The following is a 27,291-nucleotide window of genomic DNA, read 5'->3' as shown; positions in this document are numbered from 1 at the left end:
TGGAACAGTCCCTCTTCCGCACCTACACAGGCCCCAAACCCCACCTCTTCCTCCGGTACATTGATGACTGTATTGGCGCCGCCTCTTGCTCCCCAGAGGAGCTCGAACAGTTCATCCACTTCACCAACACCTTCCACCCCAACCTTCAGTTCACCTGGGCCATCTCCAGCACATCCCTCACCTTCCTGGACCTCTCAGTCTCCATCTCAGGCAACCAGCTTGTAACTGATGTCCATTTCAAGCCCACCGACTCCCACAGCTACCTAGAATACACCTCCTCCCACCCAAACTCCTGCAAAAATTCCATCCCCTATTCCCAATTCCTCCGCCTCCGCCGCATCTGCTCCCACGATAAGACATTCCACTCCCGCACATCCCAGATGTCCAAGTTCTTTAAGGACCGCAACTTTCCCCCCACGGTGATTGAGAACGCCCTTGACCGCGTCTCCTGCATTTCCCGCGACACATCCCTCACACCCCGCCCCCGCCACAACCGCCCCAAGAGGATCCCCCTCGTTCTCACACACCACCCTACCAACCTCCGGATACAACGCATCATCCTCCGACACTTCCGCCATTTACAATCCGACCCCACCACCCAAGACATTTTTCCATCCCCTCCCCTGTCTGCTTTCCAGAGAGACCACTCTCTCCGTGACTCCCTTGTTCGCTCCACACTGCCCTCCAACCCCACCACACCCGGCACCTTCCCCTGCAACCGCAGGAAATGCTACACTTGTCCCCACACCTCCTCCCTCACCCCCATCCCAGGCCCCAAGATGACATTCCACATCAAGCAGAGGTTCACCTGCACATCTGCCAATGTGGTATACTGCATCCACTGTACCCGGTGCGGCTTCCTCTACATTGGGGAAACCAAGCGGAGGCTTGGGGACCGCTTTGCAGAACACCTCCGCTCAGTTCGCAACAAACAACTGCACCTCCCAGTCGCAAACCATTTCCACTCCCCCTCCCATTCTCTTGATGACATGTCCATCATGGGCCTCCTGCACTGCCACAATGATGCCACCCGAAGGTTGCAGGAACAGCAACTCATATTCCGCCTGGGAACCCTGCAGCCATATGGTATCAATGTGGACTTCACCAGTTTCAAAATCTCCCCTTCCCCTACTGCATCCCTAAACCAGCCCAGTGCATCCCCTCCCCCCACTGCACCACACAACCAGCCCAGCTCTTCCCCCCCACCCACTGCATCCCAAAACCAGTCCAACCTGTCTCTGCCTCCCTAACCGGTTCTTCCTCTCACCCATCCCTTCCTCCCACCCCAAGCCGCACCCCCAGCTACCTACTAACCTCATCCCACCTCCTTGACCTGTCCGTCTTCCCTGGACTGACCTATCCCCTCCCTACCTCCCCACCTACACCCTCTCCACCTATCTTCTTTACTCTCCATCTTCGGTCCGCCTCCCCCTCTCTCCCTATTTATTCCAGTTCCCTCCCCCCATCCCCCTCTCTGATGAAGGGTCTCGGCCCGAAACGTCAGCTTTTGTGCTCCCGAGATGCTGCTTGGCCTGCTGTGTTCATGCAGCCTCACATTTTGTTATCTTGGAATCTCCAGCATCTGCAGTTCCCATTATCTTTGACCTTGATGGTGTCAAGTTTCTTCAGTATTGTTGGAGATGCACCTATCCAGGCAACTGTGAACATTCCATCACATTCGTCACTTGTATTTTTTAGACAGGCTTTGGGGAATCAGGAGGCGAGTCACGCTCTGCAGTATTCCTACCCTCTGACCTGCTCTTGTAGCCAGTGTCTGTAGGACAAATCCAATTGAGTTTCTGGTCAATAGTAACCTCAGATGTTGATAGTGGAGGGTTTCAGTGATAATAAACACCATTGAATGCCATGGAATGCTTGTTAGATTATCTCTTTTGGGAGATGGTCACAATCTGGCATTTGTGTGGTGCGAGTGTTATCTGGACATATACACACACCTTTGCTGCTGCACCTACTTTAGAATGATTTCTTTATTTTCTAATGCTTCTCCATATACATCCCATCAAAACAAAATAGTGCACACTTCTCTGCATTAACTTTCAGTTATCAACTCAGTCACCAACTGGCCCTTGCTCATTTTGAAGTTCTGCAATGGCTTCCTCTTGACTCAATGCTTATAAATTCTGTCTCATCAGCAGATATTGAAATTGTGCCTTGCACACCAGGATCTGTCATATTGTGAAAATCATGGATTTTAACAATAATTGCTGGAGCACTCTATTAGAAACGTTCCTCCAGTCCAAAGGACAGCAACTCCGCACTAATCTTTGCTTTCTATCCCTCAGCTGATTTTGTATCAAAGTTGCTACTGTCTTGTTTATTTTATTGAGCTCTAACTTTGCTTATAAATCTGTTGTGCACCACACTTTGGAAGTGCTGACAAAGGGTCACTGGACTTGAAATATTAACTGTTTTTCTGTCCACATATGCTGCCAGACCTGCTGAGTTTCTCTAGCAATTTCTGTTTTGTTATCCTTTGGAAGCCCATGTGCATCACATAATAAGTTTTACTACCACCCTCAGCTACTTCAGTTAGTTAAAAGTAATTTACTCTTCAGAAATCCATGTGCCCATATGACCATTTACTTTTACTATGGAGTTTAAACCGTCTGCCACGCAGGTGCTGAACCTCTCACTACACATTTTTTAAAAACAGGTTTGTAACATTTGCAATTCTCCAGTCCTCCAGCTCTGCCATTGAGTCGAAGAAAGATTGAAAAATTAAATGGTCAGTGCCTCTGCCACCCTCATACCCTTCAGTTTCCTTGGGTGAATTTCAGCTGGCCTGGTCAACATTAGAGACAGCTTTTCTAATACCGCTACTTATAATTGATTTCAAAATCTTCAATAGTGTCTGGCCAACTTTTTCACCAAGACCTGATCAGCAACATCACCTTCTGTATAAACTGATAAAAAATGTTCACTTAATACTTCAGTTCTATCCCCTGCCTCCATGTGTAAATCCCTTTTTAGTTACTGATTGGACACATACATCCTCTTGTACCCTTTGACTATTTCTATCCGAATAGTAGGCTTTTAAACTCCCTTTGATATTAACTGTCCATTTATTCTCATATTTTCTTTCTGCTGTTTCAATTCCCCTTTCTCTATAGGAATATCTTAACCACACGTGAACCACATCTTTAAAGGCAGCCTATTGCTAAGTTAGAATTTTGCCTGTTAATTTATCTCAGCCAGATCCATTCTTACCCCATTGCAGTTAGCTTTCTCCCAGTTAATTGCCCTTATTCTGAACTGTTCCTTATCCTTGAGCCAACTCACATCTTATGGCACAATGAGCAATGTCACTTAAATGTTTCCCCAAACGTAATGTCATTTAAGCCACTTGTTCCACCCCATTCCATCGATCCAAGTTCAATAGCGCTTCATTTCTCATTGAACCACACGGCTGCATAACGTTTTCTGAAACACACTCAAGTAACTCTTGTCCCTTCTCTACCATTTAAACAACCACTATTTATATCCAGTTAATGAAAGTCCACCATCATGCCTACTCTCCAATTCTCATAGTTCTCTAATTGCAAATTTGTTTCTCCCAATAGTTGGTTGCCTTTAGACTAAGTGGATTAGTGTTTATGGTATCATTTTTGTTGCTTTAGCCAAATAGATTCTGTCCTTGATCTGTCTGGGACATCTTCTCTCCATGCACTTCAGTGCTCTCCTTAATTAGAACATTTAAAAGGCATCTGTTTGGGTTTGTGAATTAGAATGATTGAGAGGGATATAGGACAAATGCTGGCAAATGGAACTAGATCAGTTTAGGATATCTGATTGGCACAGATGAGTTGGACCAGAGAGTCTGATTCTATACAGTATGACACTATTACTCTATAATCAATTTTGTCAAACTCCACCTTTCCACACTTCCCCATTCTTCCTGAACACCTTGTTTCCACAAATATTTAATACCTAGTCCTGTCCTTCTTGGAGTCAAGTCTCTGTTGTTACCACAACATCATATAATGTGCAACTCACCAAACCCCTTATTTATAGCACTCCACACATTCACATACATGCACTGTAGAACTAATTCCAACTTGATTAATTTCCTTCTTCTAAATTCACCCTTTTTTTAGTATTAGACAGGGAAATAGTATCTATCTTCCAAATAGTCTTTACAACTTGGTGTCGCTCTTTTGTATTACCTCTTTATTGCCACAGCTTGGATCACAGTAAATTAAAACAACTCCAAAAAAAATTAAGTCAGGAAAAGGAAGGGCTATGTTTTTGTTTTTGATATTAAGAGACTAATAATGATGCAATACTTTATAGTTTCAAATGACTACTTTAACAGAAAGAAGCACCATGCTCTAATTAAACCTTGGTATAGTTATACAATTGCTATTTATAACAACTTTAGTTAGAGAAGGTTTTAAAGATTGCAACTGATGTTTATAAATGAGTAAATAAGTTAAATTATTGAGCATTTTTAACTACCAGCAATAGTCCAAAAAATCTTTAATTCTATACAATTATTCTAATAAATCACAAAAAACAAAAATTCAGTAAGGGCTTTTATTTTTCAATCTTTGGATTTTATTTATTATGTACGCAAAATTTTGCATGTTAGAGACATTTGGCAATTCTCTAAGTACTATGCTTGGTTTATTTTTGTGTCTTGCTGCTCCCGATAGTTTTACTTGAGCCATTATTTTGAAAATAGCTCCCAGACAAAAGAAAGTAGTTGTGGAACTCTGATCTAGGCTAATGCTTGAAAAGAAACATTGAGAAAGTGCTGCACTGTCTTTTGGATGAGGCCTGTCTACTGAAATAGAAAGGATAGGTCATCTAGAGACACAATCCAAAACAGACTGCCTCTCCATTTAGCTCATTTGCAATGTGCCAGATCATTCTATGCACAATTGGCTGCTAAATTTCAATGTATGACAGTAATAATTACATCTCACATGTATTTCATTGCCTGTAAAAGCACTTTCAACATGCCAAAGACAAGCTGATTCAAGTTAAGAATCTACCTTTCTTTTCTTTTCAAGTGGTATACCTGTCAATGTTTACTTGACTGCATAAAATAAATATCTATGGCTGAGGACTAGCTAGTGTGACTGAGAAATCATTTACCTCAGCAAACCATAAAGGCTCATAAAGACTCCCATCACTTTTCACTCTAGCCAGATACAGTGGTTTGTGTTAAACTCTTAGCTTTTCAGATTCGAAATGTGGTGAACAGGTTTTGGATATGCTTCACACACCACATACCTGCCCCTGCATTGTCAACTTTTATTTGCTTCTCAGTCTCAGTTCAAAGGTTGAGAAGTAGTAGATAATTTTCCTGAAAGGTGCAACTTCTGAGATGGGCAGAAAGAAATTAAAATTTAAAAAAGGTTAAAGATAACACGCCATATTTTTGATGCGGGCTCAAGTATTGATAACAGCCTTCTACATAGTAGCACCTCAAAAAAAGTGATAACAAATAGAGATATCAGTACACATTAGTACAGTTCTTAAGTTTGCAAAACCCCAAAATAAGTAAAACAACTGTAATAGTGATCTTAGCATTTAGACCGAAAAAGAAACTGTATGCAGATTGCATGGATCAAATTAATTACTAAGAGCTAGACTGGTTGCTACTCAAAAATGTTGCTTGCATCACTGACAGAAACCGTAGTTCAATGTCCAAAAGAGAGACAGACTAATTTTCCAGATGTAGACTGAAGAATGGGCTCCACATAAAATATCAATATATAACCTTGCTTGTTTAGTTGCTGACAAATTGTATATCTACAATATCTTCCACCATTATTGAAATATTCTAAATTTTATCATATTTACTTTCTTGAAATTTGATGTTGCTTATTTGACGTTCTATAAAGCTTTCAACAAATACCAGGCTAGACTTCAAACCAAAGTAACAATCACAGGAATCCAAAATGAATATGGAACTGGGCAATTGCGTGCTTTGATAAAGAAAATTTAAAATGAAGATCCACAGAATAGAAGTAAAATGGATTCTACATCTGGAACCAAGCCTCTCTGCCTATTATAGCCTGGATAGAGAACACAAAATTGACTCATCGCAAGGTATATTGGCAGAAAGTCAGCATAATGGGTCAGTGGTTTTATAATATGCATAAATGGCAGGCAAGACCGTCTGACAGAAGCACAAACTTATAATAAAAAACCTGAGGATTTGGCAGACAATTTGCAATTAGTTATGCACCTAACTAGACATATAGAAATTAAATACCAATATTATATAAAGGTCAAAAACTCATGGAATAAAATGAATCAAGTTGAATTATTAGAGTACTCCAAGTGTTCTGGGAATAGTAGTCAGCATGTCACTTTAAGATGTCCAGACTATTTGGCAAGGCAATTAATAAAACTGCATCAGAACTGGTTCTCCACAATGGTATCAAAATAGGCAACTATTATAGAAATAGGAGGGCTTTATTTCTATTAGTAGGAGAACATTTAGTATTACTGCATTTGGTTATGACCATCGTGTTAAAAAAATTGTTTACAACAGTAAGAATTCCCGAAAAGAACACAAGAATGATCCCAGATTGAGTGATAATCTAGGAAGAATTCTCAGAGGAATGATAAAAGGACAGCAACCTCTAATGCATTATACGATCACGTCATACAGTCCATACAAAAGAATTAATTAGAAACTACACCAAATTTGCAAACACACGCTCCCGAATTCCCATTCATACCCAGTGGATGAAACACTCTCAAGGCAATGTGAGTTCATAGAATTGCCTTGAGTGAAGACAATTTTTACTTGAGGTAAGAAAATGTGTACTGTCAAAAGTAGAAAATAAATTAAGTAGTGATAAACATAGGAGGAGTCTAACAATGTAAGAACAGAACACTGGGAATTTTGAACAGAACTAGACATCATGGCAAAGGTGTTAGAATGCGAGCTAATGGGCCAACTGATTTTCTTACATTCTTGACTAATGTAATACCTCTGGTCTATCAGAAAATGCTACTTTATACTTTTATAGAGTGCAGTTTGTACAGCAGGTAGTACAGTACAGAAGTTTAAGCAGAAGGCAAAAATTTGCTTTGCCTGGCATTGTACTTTTTCCGACTTCAGTGACAGCTCTGCATGTGCAATTAAATACACATGCACAACTGTGTGTATATTACAATACACTTTTATTTAGAAAGAGAAAAGACTTTAACTGATGGAACAGATTACCTCAGCTTCTGGGAACTTCAACAGTGAAGTGTAAATACAGTAACAAAATTAGAGTTTTACAGCACAGAAATAGGCCAATCTGTCCAAGTGACCCATGTTGGTGCTTACGCATGATGTGAGATTTCCCCTCCATCTACTCCCTCCAATTGATCCTTCCATACCGAACTCTCACTGGCGCAATGGACATATATTCATTTTCTTATGCCATGAGGCTATATGACCTGTTCAGAAACTCTTATCAAGACGCTAATTACAAAACAAGTCCAATGGAACTTCAGAGTAACACAACCAATGGCATAGTGAATATGCTGTAGTCAGTATGTTACCGCAATCCAGAAACATTCAAAAATTCAAATGGATACAGGAGCATACTTTACTATTTACTGAATATCAGAAAGTAATTTCAAATAAATCTCTTTGCAAATCAACTCATTTATAAACTCTTTATCAAGGCTTTCAGCCTGAGGACAGATCATGTATCTGGAGACTATATGTGTGCAAACACCAACAATACTTATGTCTCATTAGTTTTTGTTCTGAATCATTAATGGACCGAGCATTCCGCTTCCCAGCAGAATTTGAAAGCAAAAGACCAGTGGAGACAAAAAAAACCAAGAGCTCAGATTTCTCTGTGCAGGGTAAAGCATCTCACGTGTGCTGAGAGACAGTTTTCCCTTACCCTTCTGCCTGAATAAATTTGTACTACAAATGACTGGAACTTCAAATTGTTAATCACACAGAAAGACTCCATCGACAGGGCTTTTGGAACCTTGGCAAACAATTGAAGCAATGGTTTATCTGCTTAACCAATGGCAATGCAAGGACTTGAATGGGTAGAAATGCTCTGAAGTGGCAGCTTGGACATCTGGTTAGGTCAACAATGTTTACTAAAATATAAATGAATTACAAGCAGAAATTTTGTTTTGTGATTGACACGGTGGGAAGAGCCACATAGCACTCGGAAGAGAGTTTTCAATCCTGAATATTGGTTAGGAGATGGCACCTTCAAGGAGTGCACTCCAGACCAATCCCCTCGCAACATGGGACAAAGGGTTACATGGGGGCATAGCAATATGCAGCAATACAATAGTCATAAGGTGATTTCATAATCCATGATAGAACAGCTGTTTCCACAACTATATTCAAGAGAGCACATGATGTGTGGTCTCTCTGGTGTCAGGCTGAAGCTTGTCATAGAATGGATGCAGAACATTCTGCCAGGTGGAATGGCAGGAGACACTGTCATAGACTGGTTCATGTTGCAATCAACAAAGCACAGTAAAAGCTTGATGTCTTTCAATCAGACTTCCAGGAATTAGGGAACAAGGTAAACAGGAGGACCTCAAAAGCAGTAATCATTGGATTATTCCCAGTCACAAACTTGTTGAGGGCTTGGGAGAGTGGAGCGTAGGCTCACAAAGCAAGAGGACATGGCAGCATTATGGTGAGGGAGGAGTCTTCTAGGAAGGAAAAGCCAACCATAGTTAACAGGCAAGATAAAGATATCTAGTCGAAAGAGGGGAAAAAAAAACAAAAAACCTGGCAAAGATTATTCCCAGAGGGCTGGAATATTTTAAAAACCAAATGATGAGCAAAAAAAAAGGAGAAAATAAACTTTGAGGATAAATTTGCAAGTGATAAAGACAGATTGCAAGAGCTGGTTAAAAAGAGAAGAGAGAAGCCAAAAAGTGAACATTGGCCTTTCAGAGGCGGCGGCTGGGGAAAACAGTAATGTGGAATCAGGAAATGGCAGTGGAGTTGAATAAGTGCTTTGCATCAAAGTTTTCATAATAAAAGACATTAATAGCATTCCAAAATTATTTAATATTCAAGGTGTAAAAGGAGTGGAAATAAACACAATAACTAACATTACGAAAAAGAGCGTTTGGGAAACTTAATGGGACTAAAGATGAATAGGTTCCTTGGGCCTGATGGGATGCTTCCTAGGATATTAAAGGAAGTAACCACAGAGGCAGTGGATGCCCTGGTAGTAATCTTCTAGGAATCCTTAGATTCTGGCAAGTCCCAGGAGGATTCTAAAACTATCAATGTAATACCTCTATTTTCAATGCAACAGAGAGGAACAACATCAGATCACAATAATTTAGTTGGCTTAACAACTCCTACTGGGAAGATGTTCGCATCTATTATAAAGGATGATATTGTACATTTGGATACATTGCATTCTGCCTCCAAGTCATTAAAATAGATAGGAAATAATTTCAGGGCTATAGGATTAATCCTTTGGCACTGTTAGTTACATCTTTCTAACCTGAAAAACAACCCATTAATCCAACTCGGTCTTCTGTGTGCTAACTAATCACCTATTCAGTGTAACAATATTGTGTGCTATCTTGTGCACTAGCATTTCACATGGCACCTCATTGAATGCCTTCTGGAAATCCAAATACACTACATCTACTGGTCTCCCTTGATCAAATCTGTTGGTTATGTCCTCAACACTTCAGCTAATTTATCAAACGTGGTTTCCTTTCAGAAAAGGATGTTGACTGTTTGATTGTGGTAAACTTTTCTAAATGTTCTGCTATTTATTCCTTAATAATGGGCTCTTGTATTTTCACAATGACAAGTGTTTGGAAACTTTTGGACAGTTAGCCTATTTTCTGTCTGCTTCCCTCCTTGAACACAGCAGTCAGATCTGAGGTTTTCCAATTCACTTGAACTCAAAGCCAGAGTGTTCTGGAATACCTTGACCATTGCCTCTGCTATCTCTGCAGCCACTTCCTTTAAAACCCTTACATCATAAGGTCCTGATGACTTGTCTGCCTTTAGTACCACCAGTTTAATCAAATACTTTGACCTTCATGAGACACTGCAGAGACTGTTAGAAGATCTTTCCTCCCATTAACACCATATTTATCTAATATATTCAGCATGTTTATAGTGCTCTGTACCATGAAGGCTTAATTTAAAATCAGTATTTTGCCTAACATTTCCATTCTCAGTGAATAATTCCCCATTTGTGTCCACCAAGTGCCCCATGTGCTTTAGCTGCAGTCTTTTTATTTACCCAAAGAAACTCTTGCTGCCTTTTTATATTTCTTGCTAATTTATTTTCATAGTTAATTTTCTTCTTCTTTATTAGCTTTTTAATCGTCTGCTGCTGGTTCCTAAACATTCCCAATTCTCTGCCTCACCACTAGTTTCCACCACTGTTCTACTTTAATTTTACTGGATATTTTCCCCGATCATCTTTGTTAACTATGGTTTGTTCGCCCTTCTCACCAAGTCTTCCTTTTTGACTGCAGTAAATTTCTGCTGAGCATCCTGAAATATCTGCTTAAATGCTCGACACTGCTCATGCACTAAACTTCCCAGTCTGCTTTAGACAACTTTCTTCATACCTCTAATTACACTTCCTTATGTTGAGGATATTGACTCAGGGCCCAAACCAAACCATTCTCCCTCAAATTGAAACTCCTGAATTTTTACCATGTTGTGATTGAGACCTCTGGCAAGATAATTAATCACAATAGCTCCTAGTAATCATACATCAGTGCGCATTTAGGAGAGGAGAGAGGTAGTAAGTTTAAAAGGGAATGCATGAGGCAAGTTTGTTGCGCAGGGGGTAGAAGGTGCCTGGAACACTGCCAGGAGATGTGGTTGAAACAGATACAAGCAGCAACATTTAAGAGACATTTAGACAAACAGGCAGGAAATAGAGGGATATTATGCAGGCAGATGGGATTAGTTTATAATGGCATCATGGTCGGCACAGACATTGTGAGCTTAAGGCCTGTTCCTGCGCTGTACTGTTCTATATTCTACATTAACAGCTTTGAAAAAGCCTGCTCGTGCATAGAAAAACAGGAATTGCTGGTCAAATAAAAACTCAGGCGTGGTAGCACCTGTGGAGAGAAATCTTCAGAACACGGTGTCTAAATGTGAAACATTGACTCGGATTTAGCCTCACAAATGGGCTGCCAGACTTGCCGAGTTTTTCTGGCAATTTGTTTTTGTTACTGACTTACAGCATCCACAATTCTTTCAGTTTTTAAGTCTTTGAAGTGACAGGACGATTTCAGAAGGAAGTTATGCTAAATTTCTTATAAAACACTAATCAGGACTCTGATTAATTGTATGCAGGAAGTATGCAGCAAATTCAGAATGCACAGGCTATCTACTAGATTGGTACCAGGAGTGTGGGGCCTCAGTTAGTACATATATTAGAGAGAGTTTGGAACTGTACACTGTTGAACAGAGAAGCTTAAGGGAAGAATTAACAAAGATGTTCAAGACCATGAGAGTTCTTTTGGAATATACAAGGAGAAATAGTTTTCAGCGCCAGAAGGATCATTGAAGAGATGAAGGTTAAAAACTGATACAAGAACCAGAGGCAAGCTGATAATTTTTAAAAGGAAATCAACAAATAGTAATGTTGTGAAACAATGCTTTATGAAAAATGTCTTAATTAAGTTACCTGCTGGAAACCACTAACTGAACTTTAGAAAGACCAAAGCCCCATACAAATGGCTTGAAATCACAGTCAACATGGATACACATTTGCATTATTGTGCTTTCTACATTCTAAGGTCATTAGGTAGACATTAACTTTCTGCAAAACCTCAACAGGAACAACTGTCTTTAGAAATAGGAATGGGGCCATCTCCTACCAATTAGTGAAACACCAAGACAATCATCTGGTGACTCAAATGAACAGAGACAAACAAACAGAAATGATCAACTTGGGCAAAGGAACTTTGGAAGTGAAAAGAACATGTCCAGAGATCATCTATCCTGAAAGTAATGCAACTGGAGTCATGACACCAAAAACACATCTGACATAACTGGGCAGTCGGAGGAAAAAGGGGCCATGTAACAAGTCAATGAATCCTTTGTTTCAGCAGCCATTTTCTCAGCCCAGCACATTAAATGTTGAAGTATTAAGATCCGTGTGTGGGGCTCACTCATGTGCCAGACCTGAGAACTTGCACATTTTGAACAATCTGATTTTTGATTCTCGATGTGCTTCTGAGATTTTAAAAATAACTCAAGGCAGTAGCTGCTATCTTCAGAACATATCAATCAAATTGCCTCAATGCTGACTCAGAAGGATTTAGTTCAGAACAAGGCATCAATTCATGAATTGCATATCCTTTTTACAGTAATGGGCTTAAATTTCTTAATCTACCCTCTCACCAAGTCATTTCTGTGTGCATGGACTCCAACTATATCTGCAAAACCCAAGGCCTTATTTTTCTTAGATTGGGGCAAGTACAATTTTTAAAAACCTGTTTTGCAAATTAAATTGAAGAAAACCTGCCTCCTTCCGCCTTTTATAGTCAAACCATGTACAAATTTCTCAAGTTAACATGTGTATTCCTTAAAAAAAATGCCGAAGCGGACAAATTAATGTCTAGAAGGAGGGAACTATTTGACCTCTCCTCACCCAATTGTAACAGTGATGATCAGAATGTACTACTGGAACAGGCAATATATGCAAAGATTACTTAGAACTGTAATCATTATTTTTGAGACTGACACCCAATAAACTGATGGGTCCATTACTGGTTATTGGCCTTCACTTTATGCTGTTCGCAAAGCACCAGCAGAACAACATGCATGTTGGGAGTAGAACAAAGTGCCAAGTTATGGGAATCTGGAGAAAATCTAGCACCATGTTTACTCACAGCCAGAATCCATGATAAAATCAAACTTAATGACCATCCTCTTTGCTAATTAGAACTATTTCATGCTTTTTCAGCCAATTACTAGTCCACATATTCTCAATCAACAAGATTCATATCGAGTACAGCATATGCTAATCTGTGTTCTTTGTCTCAGAGTTCTTAATTCAGTGATATTTCCCTAATCACTCTGCTTTAAGAGAAAATGAGGTAATTATTTATTTGTTACTTCCCAAGTATCTCCATTTTTCATCAATTTTCTCCTCTCTTGATGATGTTGATTTTTTGCTGGTCAGTATGTTCACTGGCTATTCAGTGTAAAATCAATTAGGAGTAAAACTAAAATGCCCATTTTCATCTTTCCCTAATCTAGGATAATGAGTCATGTTTAGGAACTCCATCATTTTAGCTAAATCACCACAGATCATGGGATTGGTGAACAAAAATTCTGGTCTGTAGGGCTCAGCTACTCGTTCTTCAACTAATTGGTCTTTAATGGAGCAACTGAAAGAAGAAACAGGAATGACGGACACAAGAACAACCAAAAAGAATATGAAATTATTTCTGCATTGCTGACCCCTACATATAATTAGTGCTAAAGGTCTGTACACAATGAACATCATTATCAAGGTGAAAGTTGGTCAACAACTTAGGGATGCGTTTACACGGCAATCACCCATTAAACACACCATGGAAAATGAAGTCTAGTAACTTTCAGGACATGGAAGACTAATTTATCGTTATTGGTGAAGGTATTTAAATATCTTGTCTGCTACTTTCTTCCCTTGACCCAACACTGGTGGCGATGTGTACAACTACCTAACACCTCACCCCCATTCTCGATGTCACTATCTCTCCTTAAGATTTTTCTAAAAATGTTGGTTTCATGACTAAGCATTTGATCATTTCTCAGTATTTTTCCTTTGATTTCACTCCACTGATATCTGATTATTCCTGTGAAGCACCTTGAAACAATTTTCTATGTAAAGAGAAGCTAAAATCAATTAGCTATTGTTGCATTGATACAAAATGCGCTGTTATTGTTAATCCAGCTTTAATTCATGGCTAATTTTTTAACCTCTTTCGTGTAATTGCATCCTTTTTTTAAAAAATCTCGAAAAGAATGAATACGTAGCTTCTTCGTGATCAGTTAAACTACCACTATATCTCCAATGTTAAAGGATAGCCAATTGTTCAACCCTTTTCTAACATTAGAAACATCAACTATCAAGGACCAAAATTATTTGAGGGTTTAAGCAAATATGCTTATGGCCTGTTGTGTCTAGAATCACAAAATGGTAGAGTACAAAAGTTGCCACTCCCCACAGCTCTACAAACCTAACCTTTTCGGATAATATTCTGATTCCCTTGGTATCAATTGAAATTTTCATATCTCCACCGTATTCTCAAGCAATGCATTGCATTACTGGGTGTAAGAGAATTTCATACTGTCATTGCTTCTTTTGCCATTTACCTTGAATCTGCACCCTTTCTTTAATTCATCCAGAAGATTTATCAGTTTCTCCCTATCTACTTTGCCCTGACCTCATGATTTTGAATAACTATCATATCTCCTCTCGACCTGCTGTTTTCTAATGACAACAGTCCCAACTTCACCAATTGATCTTCATCACCGAAGGTCTTCACTCCTAGAACACTTTTCATTCATATTTTCTGAATAGTGTAAACCAAAAGCACCATCCAGCCTTGGTGATTTTTAAAAAATATTTATCCATTTTTCCCCAACAATTTAGTTCACTGTCTGAACAATAACCAGAATGTTATATGTTTCAAACCTCCACAATCTTCATTGAGATGCTAAAAATTTGATGTCGGCAGGCTTGTGCCATCTTAAAGAATATTTGTTTTAAAGGGATGTGAGAATTGCCTAACTGCTCTCGAGAAGGTGCTGACAAGCTGACCTCTTGAATGACTGCAGTCTGCTTCGTGTAGGCATATCCACAATGCTGTTAGCAACTGAGTTTCAGGACCTTCATCCAACACCAGTGATGGGAACTGTGATACAGCTGCAAGTCAGGACAGTGTGTAGTTTGAAGCAGAAATTGCAGGTGATGGTTTCTTAGGGATCTGTTGCTCTTGTTCTCTCGCATGGTTGAGGTTTGAAATGTCTTGTCAAAGGAGACATGCCAGTTTTTGAACTGCATCTTGCAGGTGGTACACATTGCTGCTGCTGTACAATTTTTGAGAAGTGGATCAATTTTTTTAAAAGTCAGTGGCAGCAAGCATTTATTTTAAAAAGGGCACCACTGAACAGGAATAAAAAGCTAAAACTCAGCAGGTCTGGCAGCATCCATGGAGAGAGAAACAAGGTTAACATTTCAAGTCCTGAACAATTCTTCTTTGGAATTACTGAGTATATTTACTTAAATACTCAAAACAACTTTGATTCCTGACTGCTGGCTACATTTCTAATGTCAGAAAATGACTGAAGCACGCCCATGTCCAGATGCAGCAAGGTACGAACAATACCTAGGTTTGGATTGATGAACAGCAAGTAATAATCGGCACCACACAAGTGCCAGGAAATGTCCATTTCAACCAAGATGGTCAACAGCATTTGAATTCCTCACTATCAGCATCCTGGGGGCTAGCACTGATCAGAAACTGATCTGGGATAGCCAGATATTGTGGTTACATCAGAAAGTCAATGTTGAGAATTCTACAAAACGAATAACTTATTTTCGATCTCCACAAATTTTGTCACCAAACGATAGGTAGAGCTAAGCAATTCCACAACCAGCAGTTCAGAACTAAGCTCTAAGTCCTGCACATCCAGTTGTGAATGGCAGTGGACAGTTAAAGAGGAGTGTCCACAAATGTCCATTCTTCAAAAGTTGACACTAATGCATTCGGAACCACCTTCAGCCAGAAATGCAATGATGATCCATCTTGGCCTCCTCCTAGGGTGTCAGCCTTTAGCCAATTCAATCCACTCCGCTTGATAACAAGAAATGGCTGAAGGCAGAAGGCAATCTGAGAACATGCCAATGACTTTACTGTAAAAATGGAATTCCAGAAACTGCTGCACTCCCAGCCAAGTTGTTTCACAACAGCTACAACACTGGTATTACTCAAAATTTAAAGAGTTCCTCACGGTACAGTCCTAGGCCTGACCCTTTTCAGATACTTTGTCAATGATCTTCCCTTCATCATAGGGTCAGAAGTGATGATGTCTGCTGATGGTTACACAATGTTCAGCACCATTTGTGACTCCTCATGTATGGAAGCAGTCTGTGTCCAAATGCATCAAGACCTGGGCAAAATCCAGACTTGAGCTGACAAGTGGCAAGCAACGTATGCATTAAGTGTCAGGTGGTGACCTTTTTCAGGGGAGAAATCTAACCACTGGTCCTCGAAGTTCCATGGCAACACATTCAATAAATCCCCCACTATCAATATCCTGGGTGTTATCACTGAACCGGGCTAGCCACATAAATATTATGGCTACAAGAGCAGGTCAAGAGGTAAGGAATCCTGCAGACAGCAATTCACTTTACAATTCACCAAAGATTGTTCACCATCTAGAAGGTACAAGTCAGGAGTGTGATGGTATGCTTCCCATTTACCCAGCAAAGCATAGATCCAACAACACTCGAAGCTTGACACCCATCCAGGACAAAGCAGTCCGTTTGACTATGCATGTGGTGCCATTCACTCCCTCCACTACTATACCATGACAGTAACAGCATTGTGTACCATCTAGAAGGAGCACTGTAAAAATTCTCTGCACTTTCCAAACACATTCACTCCACCATCAAGAAGAAAAAAAACAGATGTGGAAATATTACCATCTGCAAATTCCTCTAAGCCATTCTCTAACTCGATTTGAAAATACATTGCCAGGAGTTTGATCCAGAGATTGTGAAAGAATGCCAGTTTGCTCACTAACAGCATTTTGGGTGTACCTACTTACTGATTGAAACATGGTCAGCCAGGTAGACCTTGTAGAATACCGGTTCCCTGACTTGGGCTGTTAATCTGGCTGACAGATAAGAACAGGAGTACTGGACATGTGGTTCACTCTGACAACTGGCTCTGATGGAGCTGGATCACTGTCAAGGACTTGCTGTGTGTAAATAAAGGGTGACTTGGTGACAGGATATTGGCCTATGTGGAGTTATTTCAGTGGTGACGACAGAAAAGCACGCTCCTAGAGAAATTTGCTCATAACAGTTGTCTCTAAGTTGAGACAAGTATCTCTGGTATCATGCTGTTATTTGGGAAGCTTGACTCATTCAATCCTGCTGTCAAAGACTGTGCCCAATATGTGGAAAGAGGAAGTTTTTTTTTCTGGGCAAATAGCATTGCAGCAGACGAAAAGCAACAAGTAACGCTGACAGCTTGTGGACCCACAGCTTTTTCAGTTAGTCGGAGCTTAACTTTTTAGAGACTGAAACCTTTCAAAAGTTGATGGATTTAGTTAAAGAATATTATGACCTCAAGCCTCCTCTAATTGAGACATTTTTGGTTTTACTCAGCTATTCAAGAATCAGGAGAATGTCTCAGGATTTTTGATCAGGTTAAGATGACTGGCAAAGGTGTGAGACTTTGGTTTAACCCTTAAAATGAGATGCTGAGAGACTGTTGGTACATGGGATTAAAGATGTAACCATGCAAAAGTACCTACTAGCTGAAGCCCAGGTAGACTTCAAGCAGGCACTACAACTGGCTTTATCATTGGAAAAATATGGCAAGTGGAGCATATGGGTTGCAGGGTATTCTGATGGAATTGGACACCTCACCACACTGACTGAGCCTGTGGAATATCAATTGACTGGAGGCAATTTAATAGCCTCACTCAGGACATATCCTGACCACAGGGTCTCTACGTCAGCTCACAGCAAAACCTTGTTGCCTGGCTGCTTCCCTTGACAACAATTATTGTCTCAGCACAAAGAGGACAAGAGTCAAATCTACATGAAATTTCCACGACCTTCATTACTTTAGTTAAAGCAGACTTATGATCCACACCATTTGGTTAGAAAAAGGATAACAGCAAGCATGTGATCCATCACTCCTCAGCTCATTCAAGCACTGGTGGCCTTCCACAACAGGCTCACTCCAAGGACACCTTTAGGTTTGATTCATTACTCTTCCATCAAATAAGGATTTCACCCTTATATCATTGCTCAGAGATCAATCAGCTCCAACCAGGCCCATGCCAGCAGCTAGGGCTCAGCTATCTTCAGTTCACAGCTACTACTATCTGTGAGCAGCTCGTGGCCAACAACCCCTAAACAAAGCCAATTCTCGGCCAAACTGTTAAATTTTTCTTCAATATCCAGACCAGCAGGCTACTGTAGTTGCTGCCAGTATGCAGGCTTGAGAAAAGAACTCATAGGCTGGTATCCAGGACAGTGCAGAGCCTGGAAAAGCAACCTACATCTGACTTGGAACAGTTAAATTGCTTAGCAACATCCAAATCAGAACCAACCATCTGCTGAAATGGTCACCTTGTTCTAATGTGGTTGATACCTGTGCTGCTGTTTCAGGGATCGCAGAAGCAGTCTTTACCAAAATTCGCTCTGGACCCCAACCATTAAGTGTGCACAAGACCTTGGCTAGACAGAGGACCTATAAATGGAGAACCTTTACAGATTAGAAGATTAAGGGTACAACTTTGTTTCCGATCTCTACTGGCAAACAGTTGGTTCAGTAAAAGCTCAGGCCAAAGCTTGATGAGGCGAAATGGGTTGAGAAAGATTCACCTAGATTGGCTCAACATTTCTCAATTAGAAAATGGCTGCCTGATTAAAGTCCTAATTAAATACAAGGACGCTTTTCAGGAAGATCCAGGGGCTTTCAAAGGAGCCCAGACCACCTCGCAAATTGATCAGGAAGCAACTCCTGATTCTGCAAGGCCTGCCCAGTGCCATTTGCCTTCAGGGCAAAAGTAGAGGCAGAAATCAGGAGGCTGGAAAGTGAGGGAAGCATCAAACCAGTCCAGTTTGCGGAATGGGCAGCACCAGTCATACCGATCGTGAAGTCTGACAGATCTGTTTGCCCTTGTGGGAATTTTAAATAAATAGTAAACAACTTTTCATAGCTGGATGAATGTCCAATACCTCAGAGGATTTATATGCAAAGCTGGCTGTGGATTGTGGTTGTGGTGGTGGTGGGGATTGTTCTTCACAAAGCTGAAGATGAGCCATGTATACTTGCGGTTAGAGGAAGATTCAAGAAGTGTGTTACAATTAATACCCATAAGAGTTTGCAATATACAAGAATGCCATCTCATATCAGAAATTTTTTAGCAGACGATGGAGAACATTTTACAAGGTCTTGATTTATCTAGATGACGAGCTAATAACAGGGAAGACCAATAAAAAAAGAAGACATTGTCCTTAAATGTTTCTCCCAAGCTAGTGTATGTCTTAGGAGGAAAAAGTGTGTTCCCGAACCAGGTGATCTATCTGGGCTGCACAGTTGACATGACTGGATTACACCCATTGGAAGATAAAGTGAGGGTGATCAAAAATGCCCTGGCTCCCATGCTGGTGAATTATTACAGAAAGTTCATACATAACTTGGCCTCCATCCTGGCACGTTTGCATAAACTCTTAAAAAAGGGGGTCAGCCTTGGAAATTGTTGCATTGACAAGGTGCAGTGGACAATATGAAAGCTCCAAAATTCCAAATGGTGTGGGAGCAAAACATGTCCAGCTCCTCAAAAGCCTTTCAACTGTTCTGGAACCTGAGAGTTTTACTTCTCCGTCAAGCGTTGAAGATGCCTCCGAACCCAGACATGGCGGATGGTGCCATCTCAAATTTGCCAACAAAGTGAATGGATTTCTTCTGACATGCTCTGAGCACAAGAGGCAAGCTATTGTGCATTACACACCGCCTGTATCAGAGGCAGAGTTTGAGAAACCTGACCTGATGTCCAAACGCCCCAAGAGGAGCTACAAAACAAAAAAGAAGAGTCCACCTCTATCCTTGGACTCAGTGGGGGATGGATATAGTGACTGTAATGAGGTCAGCCTGGTTGACCTCAGAATGAGTTCCTTGATTGGGCCCAATCAATCAGCGAGACCTGGCTGACAGATAAGTACAGGAGTGTCAGACATTCTGCTCACTCAGATGCCTCCGAGGGAGCTGTATCAGTGTCAAGGACTCTCCATGTGTAAATAAAGGGTGACTTGAAGATAGGATACCAGCCTCTGTGGAGTAATTTCACCTGGCATTTATGGATTGTAGCAGTTCAAAAAGGAAATTTACTACGACATTCTCAAGGACAATTAGGCAGAAGCAATAAATGTTGGCTCGGCTGCTGAAGCCCACATCCCTCCAAACAATATATAAACATTATAAGTTTGAAGGTAAAAGATTGTTTGGTAATGGGAAGACGCCAAATGCAATGTAGCACATCATCTGAATCATTAGTTTCACAGTATAAACACACAGAACAAAGGTCCCTTATCATTTTGTAAATGTACTGTGGCCACCAAATTAACATACTTTTGATGTTGTTATGATACAGATAATAATTTGAATTGCAATTGAAACTCAAAATACGTTTTGGTAGGAAGGTCAAGGGATGGCAGTATAAAACAACATGTACAATTAATAGAGGGGTCAAGGGTTTCGGAAATATATGTGTATCATTGACTGAACATGGCAGGGCAAGTTGAAAAACCAGTTAATGCAACATTCAGGATCCTGGATATTGTAAAGAGAGGCTTCGGGTAAAATAAAAAGGAAGCTATCTCTAACCCATATAAGACATTAGTTTAGCTTCAACTGGAATACTGCATCCAATTCTGACACCACATTGAGAAGGATATAGAACATAGAACATAGAACAGTACAGCACAGAACAGGCCCTTCAGCCCACAATGTTGTGCCGACCATTGATCCTCATGGATGCACCCTCAAATTTCTGTGACCATATGCATGTCCAGCAGTCTCTTAAATGACCCCAATGACCTTGCTTCCACAACTGCTGCTGGCAACGCATTCCATGCTCTCACAACTCTCTGCGTAAAGAACCTGCCTCTGACATCCCCTCTATACTTTCCACCAACCAGCTTAAAACTATGACCCCTCGTGCTAGCCATTTCTGCCCTGGGAAATAGTCTCTGGCTATCGACTCTATCTATGCCTCTCATTATCTTGTATACCTCAATTAGGTCCCCTCTCCTCCTCCTTTTCTCCAATGAAAAGAGACCGAGCTCAGTCAACCTCTCTTCATAAGATAAGCCCTCCAGTCCAGGCAGCATCCTGGTAAACCTCTTCTGAACCCTCTCCAAAGCATCCACATCTTTCCTATAATAGGGCGCCCAGAACTGGACGCAGTATTCCAAGTGCGGTCTAACCAAAGTTTTATAGAGCTGCAACAAGATCTCACGACTCTTAAACTCAATCCCCCTGTTAATGAAAGCCAAAACACCATATGCTTTCTTAACAACCCTGTCCACTTGGGTGGCCATTTTAAGGGATCTATGTATCTGCACACCAAGATCCCTCTGTTCCTCCACGCTGCCAAGAATCCTATCCTTAATCCTGTACTCAGTTTTCAAATTCGACCTTCCAAAATGCATCACCTCGCATTTATCCAGGTTGAACTCCATCTGCCACCTCTCAGCCCATCTCTGCATCCTGTCAATGTCCCGCTGCAGCCTACAACAGCCCTCTACACTGTCAACGACACCTCCGACCTTTGTGTCGTCTGCAAACTTGCTGACCCATCCTTCAATTCCCTCGTCCAAGTCATTAATAAAAATTACAAACAGTAGAGGCCCAAGGACAGAGCCCTGTGGAACCCCACTCACCACTGACTTCCAGGCAGAATATTTTCCTTCTACTACCACTCGCTGTCTTCTGTTGGCCAGCCAATTCTGTATCCAAGCAGCTAAGTTCCCCTGTATCCCATTCCTCCTGACCTTCTGAATGAGCCTTCCATGGGGAACCTTATCAAATGCCTTACTGAAGTCCATATACACCACATCCACAGCTTGACCCTCATCAACCTTACTAGTCACATCCTCAAAAAACTCGATAAGGTTTGTAAGGCATGACCTACCCCTCACAAAGCCGTGTTGACTGTATTTGATCAAGCCATGCTCTTCCAGATGGTCATAAATCTTATCCCTCAGAATCCTTTCTAACACCTTGCAGACGACAGACGTGAGACTTACCGGTCTATAATTGCCGGGGATTTCCCTATTTCCTTTCTTGAAGAGAGGAATTACATTTGCCTCTCTCCAGTCCTCAGGTACGACTCCAGTGGAGAGCGAGGATGCAAAGATCTTCGCAAGTGGCGAAGCAATTGCATTTCTCGCTTCCCAAAGCAGCCGAGGACAAATCTGATCCGGGCCTGGCGACTTGTCAATCTTAATGTTTGACAAAATTTTCAGTACATCAGCTTCCTCTATCTCTATCCATTCCAGCATGCACACCTGCTCTTCAAAGGTTTCATTCACTACACAGGTCGTTTCTTTCGTAAAGACAGAAGCAAAAAACTCATTTAGGGCTTCCCCTACCTCCTCAGGCTCCACACACAAGTTCCCTATGCTATCCCTGATCGGCCCTACTCTTTCTTTGACCATTCTCTTATTCCTCACGTAAGTGTAAAATGCCTTTGTGTTTTCCCGGATTCCTTCTGCCAAGCCTTTCTCGTGCCCCCTCCTGGCTCTCCTCAGACCATTTTTGAGCTCCTTCCTTGCCTGCATGTAATCCTCTCTAGCTGAACTTGACCCTAGCTTCCTCCACCTTATGTAAGCTACCTTCTTCCTTTTCACTAGAAGCTCCACCGCTCTCGTCATCCAAGGTTCCTTTATCTTACCCCGTCTTGCCTGTCTCAGAGGGACATATTTACTCATCACTCCCAACAACTGTTCCTTAAACCATCTCCACATGTCTATAGTTCCCTTACCATGGAACAACTGCTCCCAGTCCATGCTTCCTAACTCGTGTCTAATCGCATCATAGTTTCCTCTTCCCCAATTAAATATCCTCCCATTCTGCCTAATCCTCTCCTTCTCCATAGCTATGTAGAATGAGAGAGTGTTATGGTCACTATCACCAAAATGCTCTCCCACCACAAGATCTGATACCTGCCCCGGCTCGTTTCCGAGCACCAAGTCTAGAATGGCCTCTCCCCTCGTCGGCCTGTCAACGTACTGCGTTAGGAAACCCTCCTGAACACACCTTACAAAAACAGCTCCATTCAAATCTTCTGCTCGAAGGAGGTTCCAATCAATATTAGGAAAGTTAAAGTCACCCATTACAACAACCCTACTGCGTCCACACTTTTCCAAAATCTGTCGACCTATGCTTTCTACAATCTCCCTGCTGCTATTGGGGGGCCTGTAGTAAACCCCTAACGAGGTGACTACTCCCTTGCTGTTCCTAATTTCCACCCATACTGACTCAGTAGGCAGATCTTCCTCGACAATGGAAGCTTCTGTAGCTGTGATACCCTCTCTGATTAGTAGTGCTACACCCCCTCCTCTTTTTCCCCCCTCCCTATTCTTTTTAAATGTTCTAAACCCTGGAATATCCAGCAACCATTCCAGCCCATGAGAAACCCATGTCTCTGTTATGGCCACAACATCATAGCACCAGGTACTGATCCATGCTCTAAGTTCATCACTTTTATTCCTGATACTCCTGATATGAAGACTTTAAATTGGGAAAAATTATTTACAAGAATTATTTTGAGGACAAGGGACTACTATTATGTAGAGTTATTAGCACCGTTCTCCATAAAAGGCAGAGAGTTTTGATAGAAGTGTTCAAGATGACGAAGGGTCAAGACAGGTGAGAAAACTGATGATGCCAATTTAAAATGACTGACAATAGGGCTGAGGGTGACATGGAGAAAAAAAAACTTATGCAGTGAATGGCTAGGATCTGGAATGCACTTCAAAGCATAGTTGGGGGCATATTCAATTATGGTTTCCAAATGGAATTTAAGAAATTGGATAAATATTTAAAAAGAAACATTTGCAGGGCTACGCTCAGAAATACAGCAGAAAAGCACAGACATGGTGGGCCAAATGGCTTCCTTCAGTGTTGCAACTATTTTAAAGTATTTAAAAACTGTCTTACAGAGAATCAAGTTTTATTTAATAATGTTATAACTTCCATCTCTACAGATCGAATATAGTTAGTTTGCTACAATCTGCAACCAACTGATTTTTATATTTTATGTTTGGTTTATGTCCCGGGACTCAGATGATTAGTGTTGCTTTAACAGGAATGCAGTCAATTAACTATAAATGCAGAGTCATTTATCAAGGACCCAGAGCGAACTACATCAGTTTAGCGTGGACTGATTAAATTTTGCTGATTTTTTCCCCTTTGCATATATTGTTTTGGAACATAAATAAACCAGATTAAAAATACAAAAACCAGGAAAGAAAATACCATCCTTTCAGATAAAAAGCAAACCACTATAATTATAAACAAACTACCTGACTAAATTTAAAGTTTCACCTTTACTTCGCTGGTTATGGTCTAGTTTTCAGGATCTTCTGATGTGCTAGCTGAGCTCCTGATATTGTCGCAGAACCACAAGGTCGAACAACAAGAAACAGTACCTCACGATTTAAGAACGTACGTTTTGTAACCAATCCATGTTGGATTCAGCTCATGCTAAAATCGTAAATATTTCAGCACTGCTGGGCCTCAATGTCAGCTCAACATTAAAATGGCAGGAAACTATTTCAACCCTCTCTATTACTTGTCCCATCTCTTTACACGTATACTTCATTAATTCCATATCCAATTCCGTCTTTAAAGCTCACAACTTATTTGACCTGAAATGTATTCCATATCTTAATTTCTGATAAAAGACTGACTTTCCCTTTGTTTCTAGCGTTTAACCTACAAGTAGGACCCGAGTTCAGCTTTATTTACAGAAAGAACCAGAACTCGTTCAATTCAAATATTACGAGATTAAAAATCCCAACTTCATTTGTGTTAGTCTGCAACATATTAGAAAACATTAGGAAGGTTGCGCTACACTTTTAAAAACTAAGTATACCGATCCTGAACAGACCTCAGCAATCGAGATGTTAAAAAACTGTTCTTAATCTAATTTAGCAAGCTATATGCAGAATGTCAGTCCTTCTGGTTGACTGAAGGTGCACTGAATAAATTTCCCAATTTCTAACTGTATGAAAAATAATTCACTATTTAAATTAGTTCTAAACAAAAAAACCACACATTCTAAATCAAGTGCGCTCAAAAGGTGAGCAAACGATTTTAGATACTGTTGTTAACAGCGAATACGTTGTTTTGGAAAGGGTTAGTTGTAACATGACTTAAACATGAATACAAGATACGCTGCGTGAATTATGAATGAGCCCTGTAAAACTTCATGTAGCAATCAAGGTTTCAGTATCAATCTCTGTAGGGTTATGGTTTCTTGCATTATCTGTGCAAAGGGGATACCTAAAGTTACTGTTCTGCGAAGCGTGACGGTGGGACTGACCTGATTACTGAGATACCTCTTCAAACACTCCTCGCAAACAGCCTTCTTGCAACATGGAAGTGGTCGGATGGGTTTGTCATCAAGACAAACGCGACAGGTCAAAATAACAAGGTGTTTATACTCTCCAGCATAAGGGTTCCCCTCCGATTCAATGTCGACCTGCCGAGAGATACTGAAAGGTTCCCGAGCGGAAGGTCCTAAACTCGCTGGTGTCAGGGACGGGGCAGTATCCCGATCTGTCTGTCCGCCCCGATCAGTCGGTGTGGTTCGGCCCGAGGAAGACGGCTGGTTGCTCTGCTCCCCTGCCTCGGCTTCCAGCGTTGAGTTGTGGTAGTTCTCATTCTCCACATAATACACGGTGCAATAAACGTGCTGCTGGTGCCAGGGTTGAGTGGCAGGCGTGAGCCGGGTGGAACACTGCCCATTGTCCAGGGAGCCAGCTGTAACATTCTCCATTCCAATCCCATCCGGGCCACGTTCCATCTCCTCTCTGCCACCAGCCGCCTCTTCATCCTCGCTGCACGCAAGCATATCTCCCCCATCTCTTACATTTACATCTTCCATCACCGACTTCAATCCCATAGGCACAGCTCCAAATGAGCCCAGCTACTCCCGCTTCTGCTTCCGGGTCCTACCCTTTTTTTTCCACGATTTGAAAACATCCACTCACACTTGTGTTATTTTGCGGGGGGAGGGGGCAGTAATGGGAGTTGGTGTGCAACTTTGTTTTTTTCCGTTAAAAGGTGATATTCAAGAATACCGTCTTTCCCCTTCCTGTGATTGTAACTTTCTCCAGCAGGAAGACCACACTTCACCTCCACGCCGATTTACAAAAAAAAGCTGGGTTCAAACACAAGTGAAAACTCTCGGAGTCCCCCTTAAGCCACCGTACAGACTATTTCCCAGATTCATACTTTCACAACAAAGTCACCCAGGTTCAGTTCAGCTGTGCGGAGTTCGGCGCTTACTGTATTTATCATAATAAACAGGCATCTTCCACTTACCGTAATTATCAGGTTAAACCTGTAAAAGAAATTTACTGGAAGAACCGGCTTGTGCCCATATTCGTTGAACTGATGCAATTACAGATAGCCACTGAATTGATTATGTCTATTTTGATACATGCCAGTCGTCTCTGGGATCAGTGACTCGTGCTTCCCATTTTAAAAATAGCATATGACTGGTATTTTGCAGGAATATGGGTGAAGGGTGGGTGCAGAGTGCCTCCGAACAAGTGCGAAGGATAACAAACAAGTTCAGAATTGTGAAGTTAGTTAAGAATACCTCCAGGACTCCAAAAGGTTTAAGTTTTTCAATGTCTGGAAATGTGATATGTTCGATTGAGGCTTTCAAGAGGACATTGGATTTTTTTGGATAGTAATGGTGTGCAGAAATATGTGGAAAAGGCTGAAGATTGGCATGAGATATTAGTGCCAGACTAGATAATAGAATGGTACAGGCATGATCGGCTGAATTGCCTCTTCTGAATTGCTGCATAATTCTGTGATACTACGCTAATGTCACCATATTTGTTGACAATTACAACATGCAACAGTCAATCTTATAAATGCAGAAATTTTCCGAGCAGATTGAAATGTGGATAGGTGATTTTGTACGGCTGAAATGGATATGCAGCACAGAAATCTGCAATTTACAGGCCGGTATGGCACACAGCCCTCTTGAACATAAGTACCACAATCTTCTGGAAGAAAAAAATCCAGTTACAAACTGGTGTATAACTTTTTTGCCATAAGGTTGTATTCTCAAGAATAGCATCTTTCCCCTTCCCGTGATTACACCTTTCTCCAGCAGGAAAACCACACTTCAACTCCACGTTGATTTACAAAAACTCGCAAATAATTGGTGCTGTTAGTGTCACAGGATTGATGAAACATCCTTGTTTGAAGTTGAGATTGCAAGATATGAAACAAAAGGATTTTTAATTCAAGTTAGTTGACAAAATCCAAAAGAAAACC

The 27,291-nt window shown here is 41.0% G+C and overlaps 1 protein-coding gene across 6 annotated transcripts in view; it reads right to left on the bottom strand.

The window, feature by feature from the left end:
* Nucleotides 1-26,256, bottom strand: part of rnf217 (ring finger protein 217) — an 89,656-nt gene extending 63,400 nt beyond the window's left edge. For all 6 annotated transcript variants that reach the window (XM_059645387.1, XM_048531864.2, XM_048531865.2 and 3 more), the window contains exon 1: nt 25,316-26,256. In XM_059645387.1, coding sequence (XP_059501370.1) covers nt 25,316-25,897 — 582 coding nt within the window. In that variant the 5' untranslated portion in view covers nt 25,898-26,256. The remainder of the gene's footprint in view (nt 1-25,315) is intronic.
* Nucleotides 26,257-27,291: the final 1,035 nt, after the last annotated feature.

The sequence above is a fragment of the Stegostoma tigrinum genome, chromosome 4, assembly GCF_030684315.1.
Source record: "Stegostoma tigrinum isolate sSteTig4 chromosome 4, sSteTig4.hap1, whole genome shotgun sequence".
NCBI lineage: Eukaryota > Metazoa > Chordata > Chondrichthyes > Orectolobiformes > Stegostomatidae > Stegostoma > Stegostoma tigrinum.
The sequence above is the reverse complement of the archived record's forward strand: the minus strand, read 5'-3'. Positions and strand labels throughout refer to the sequence as shown.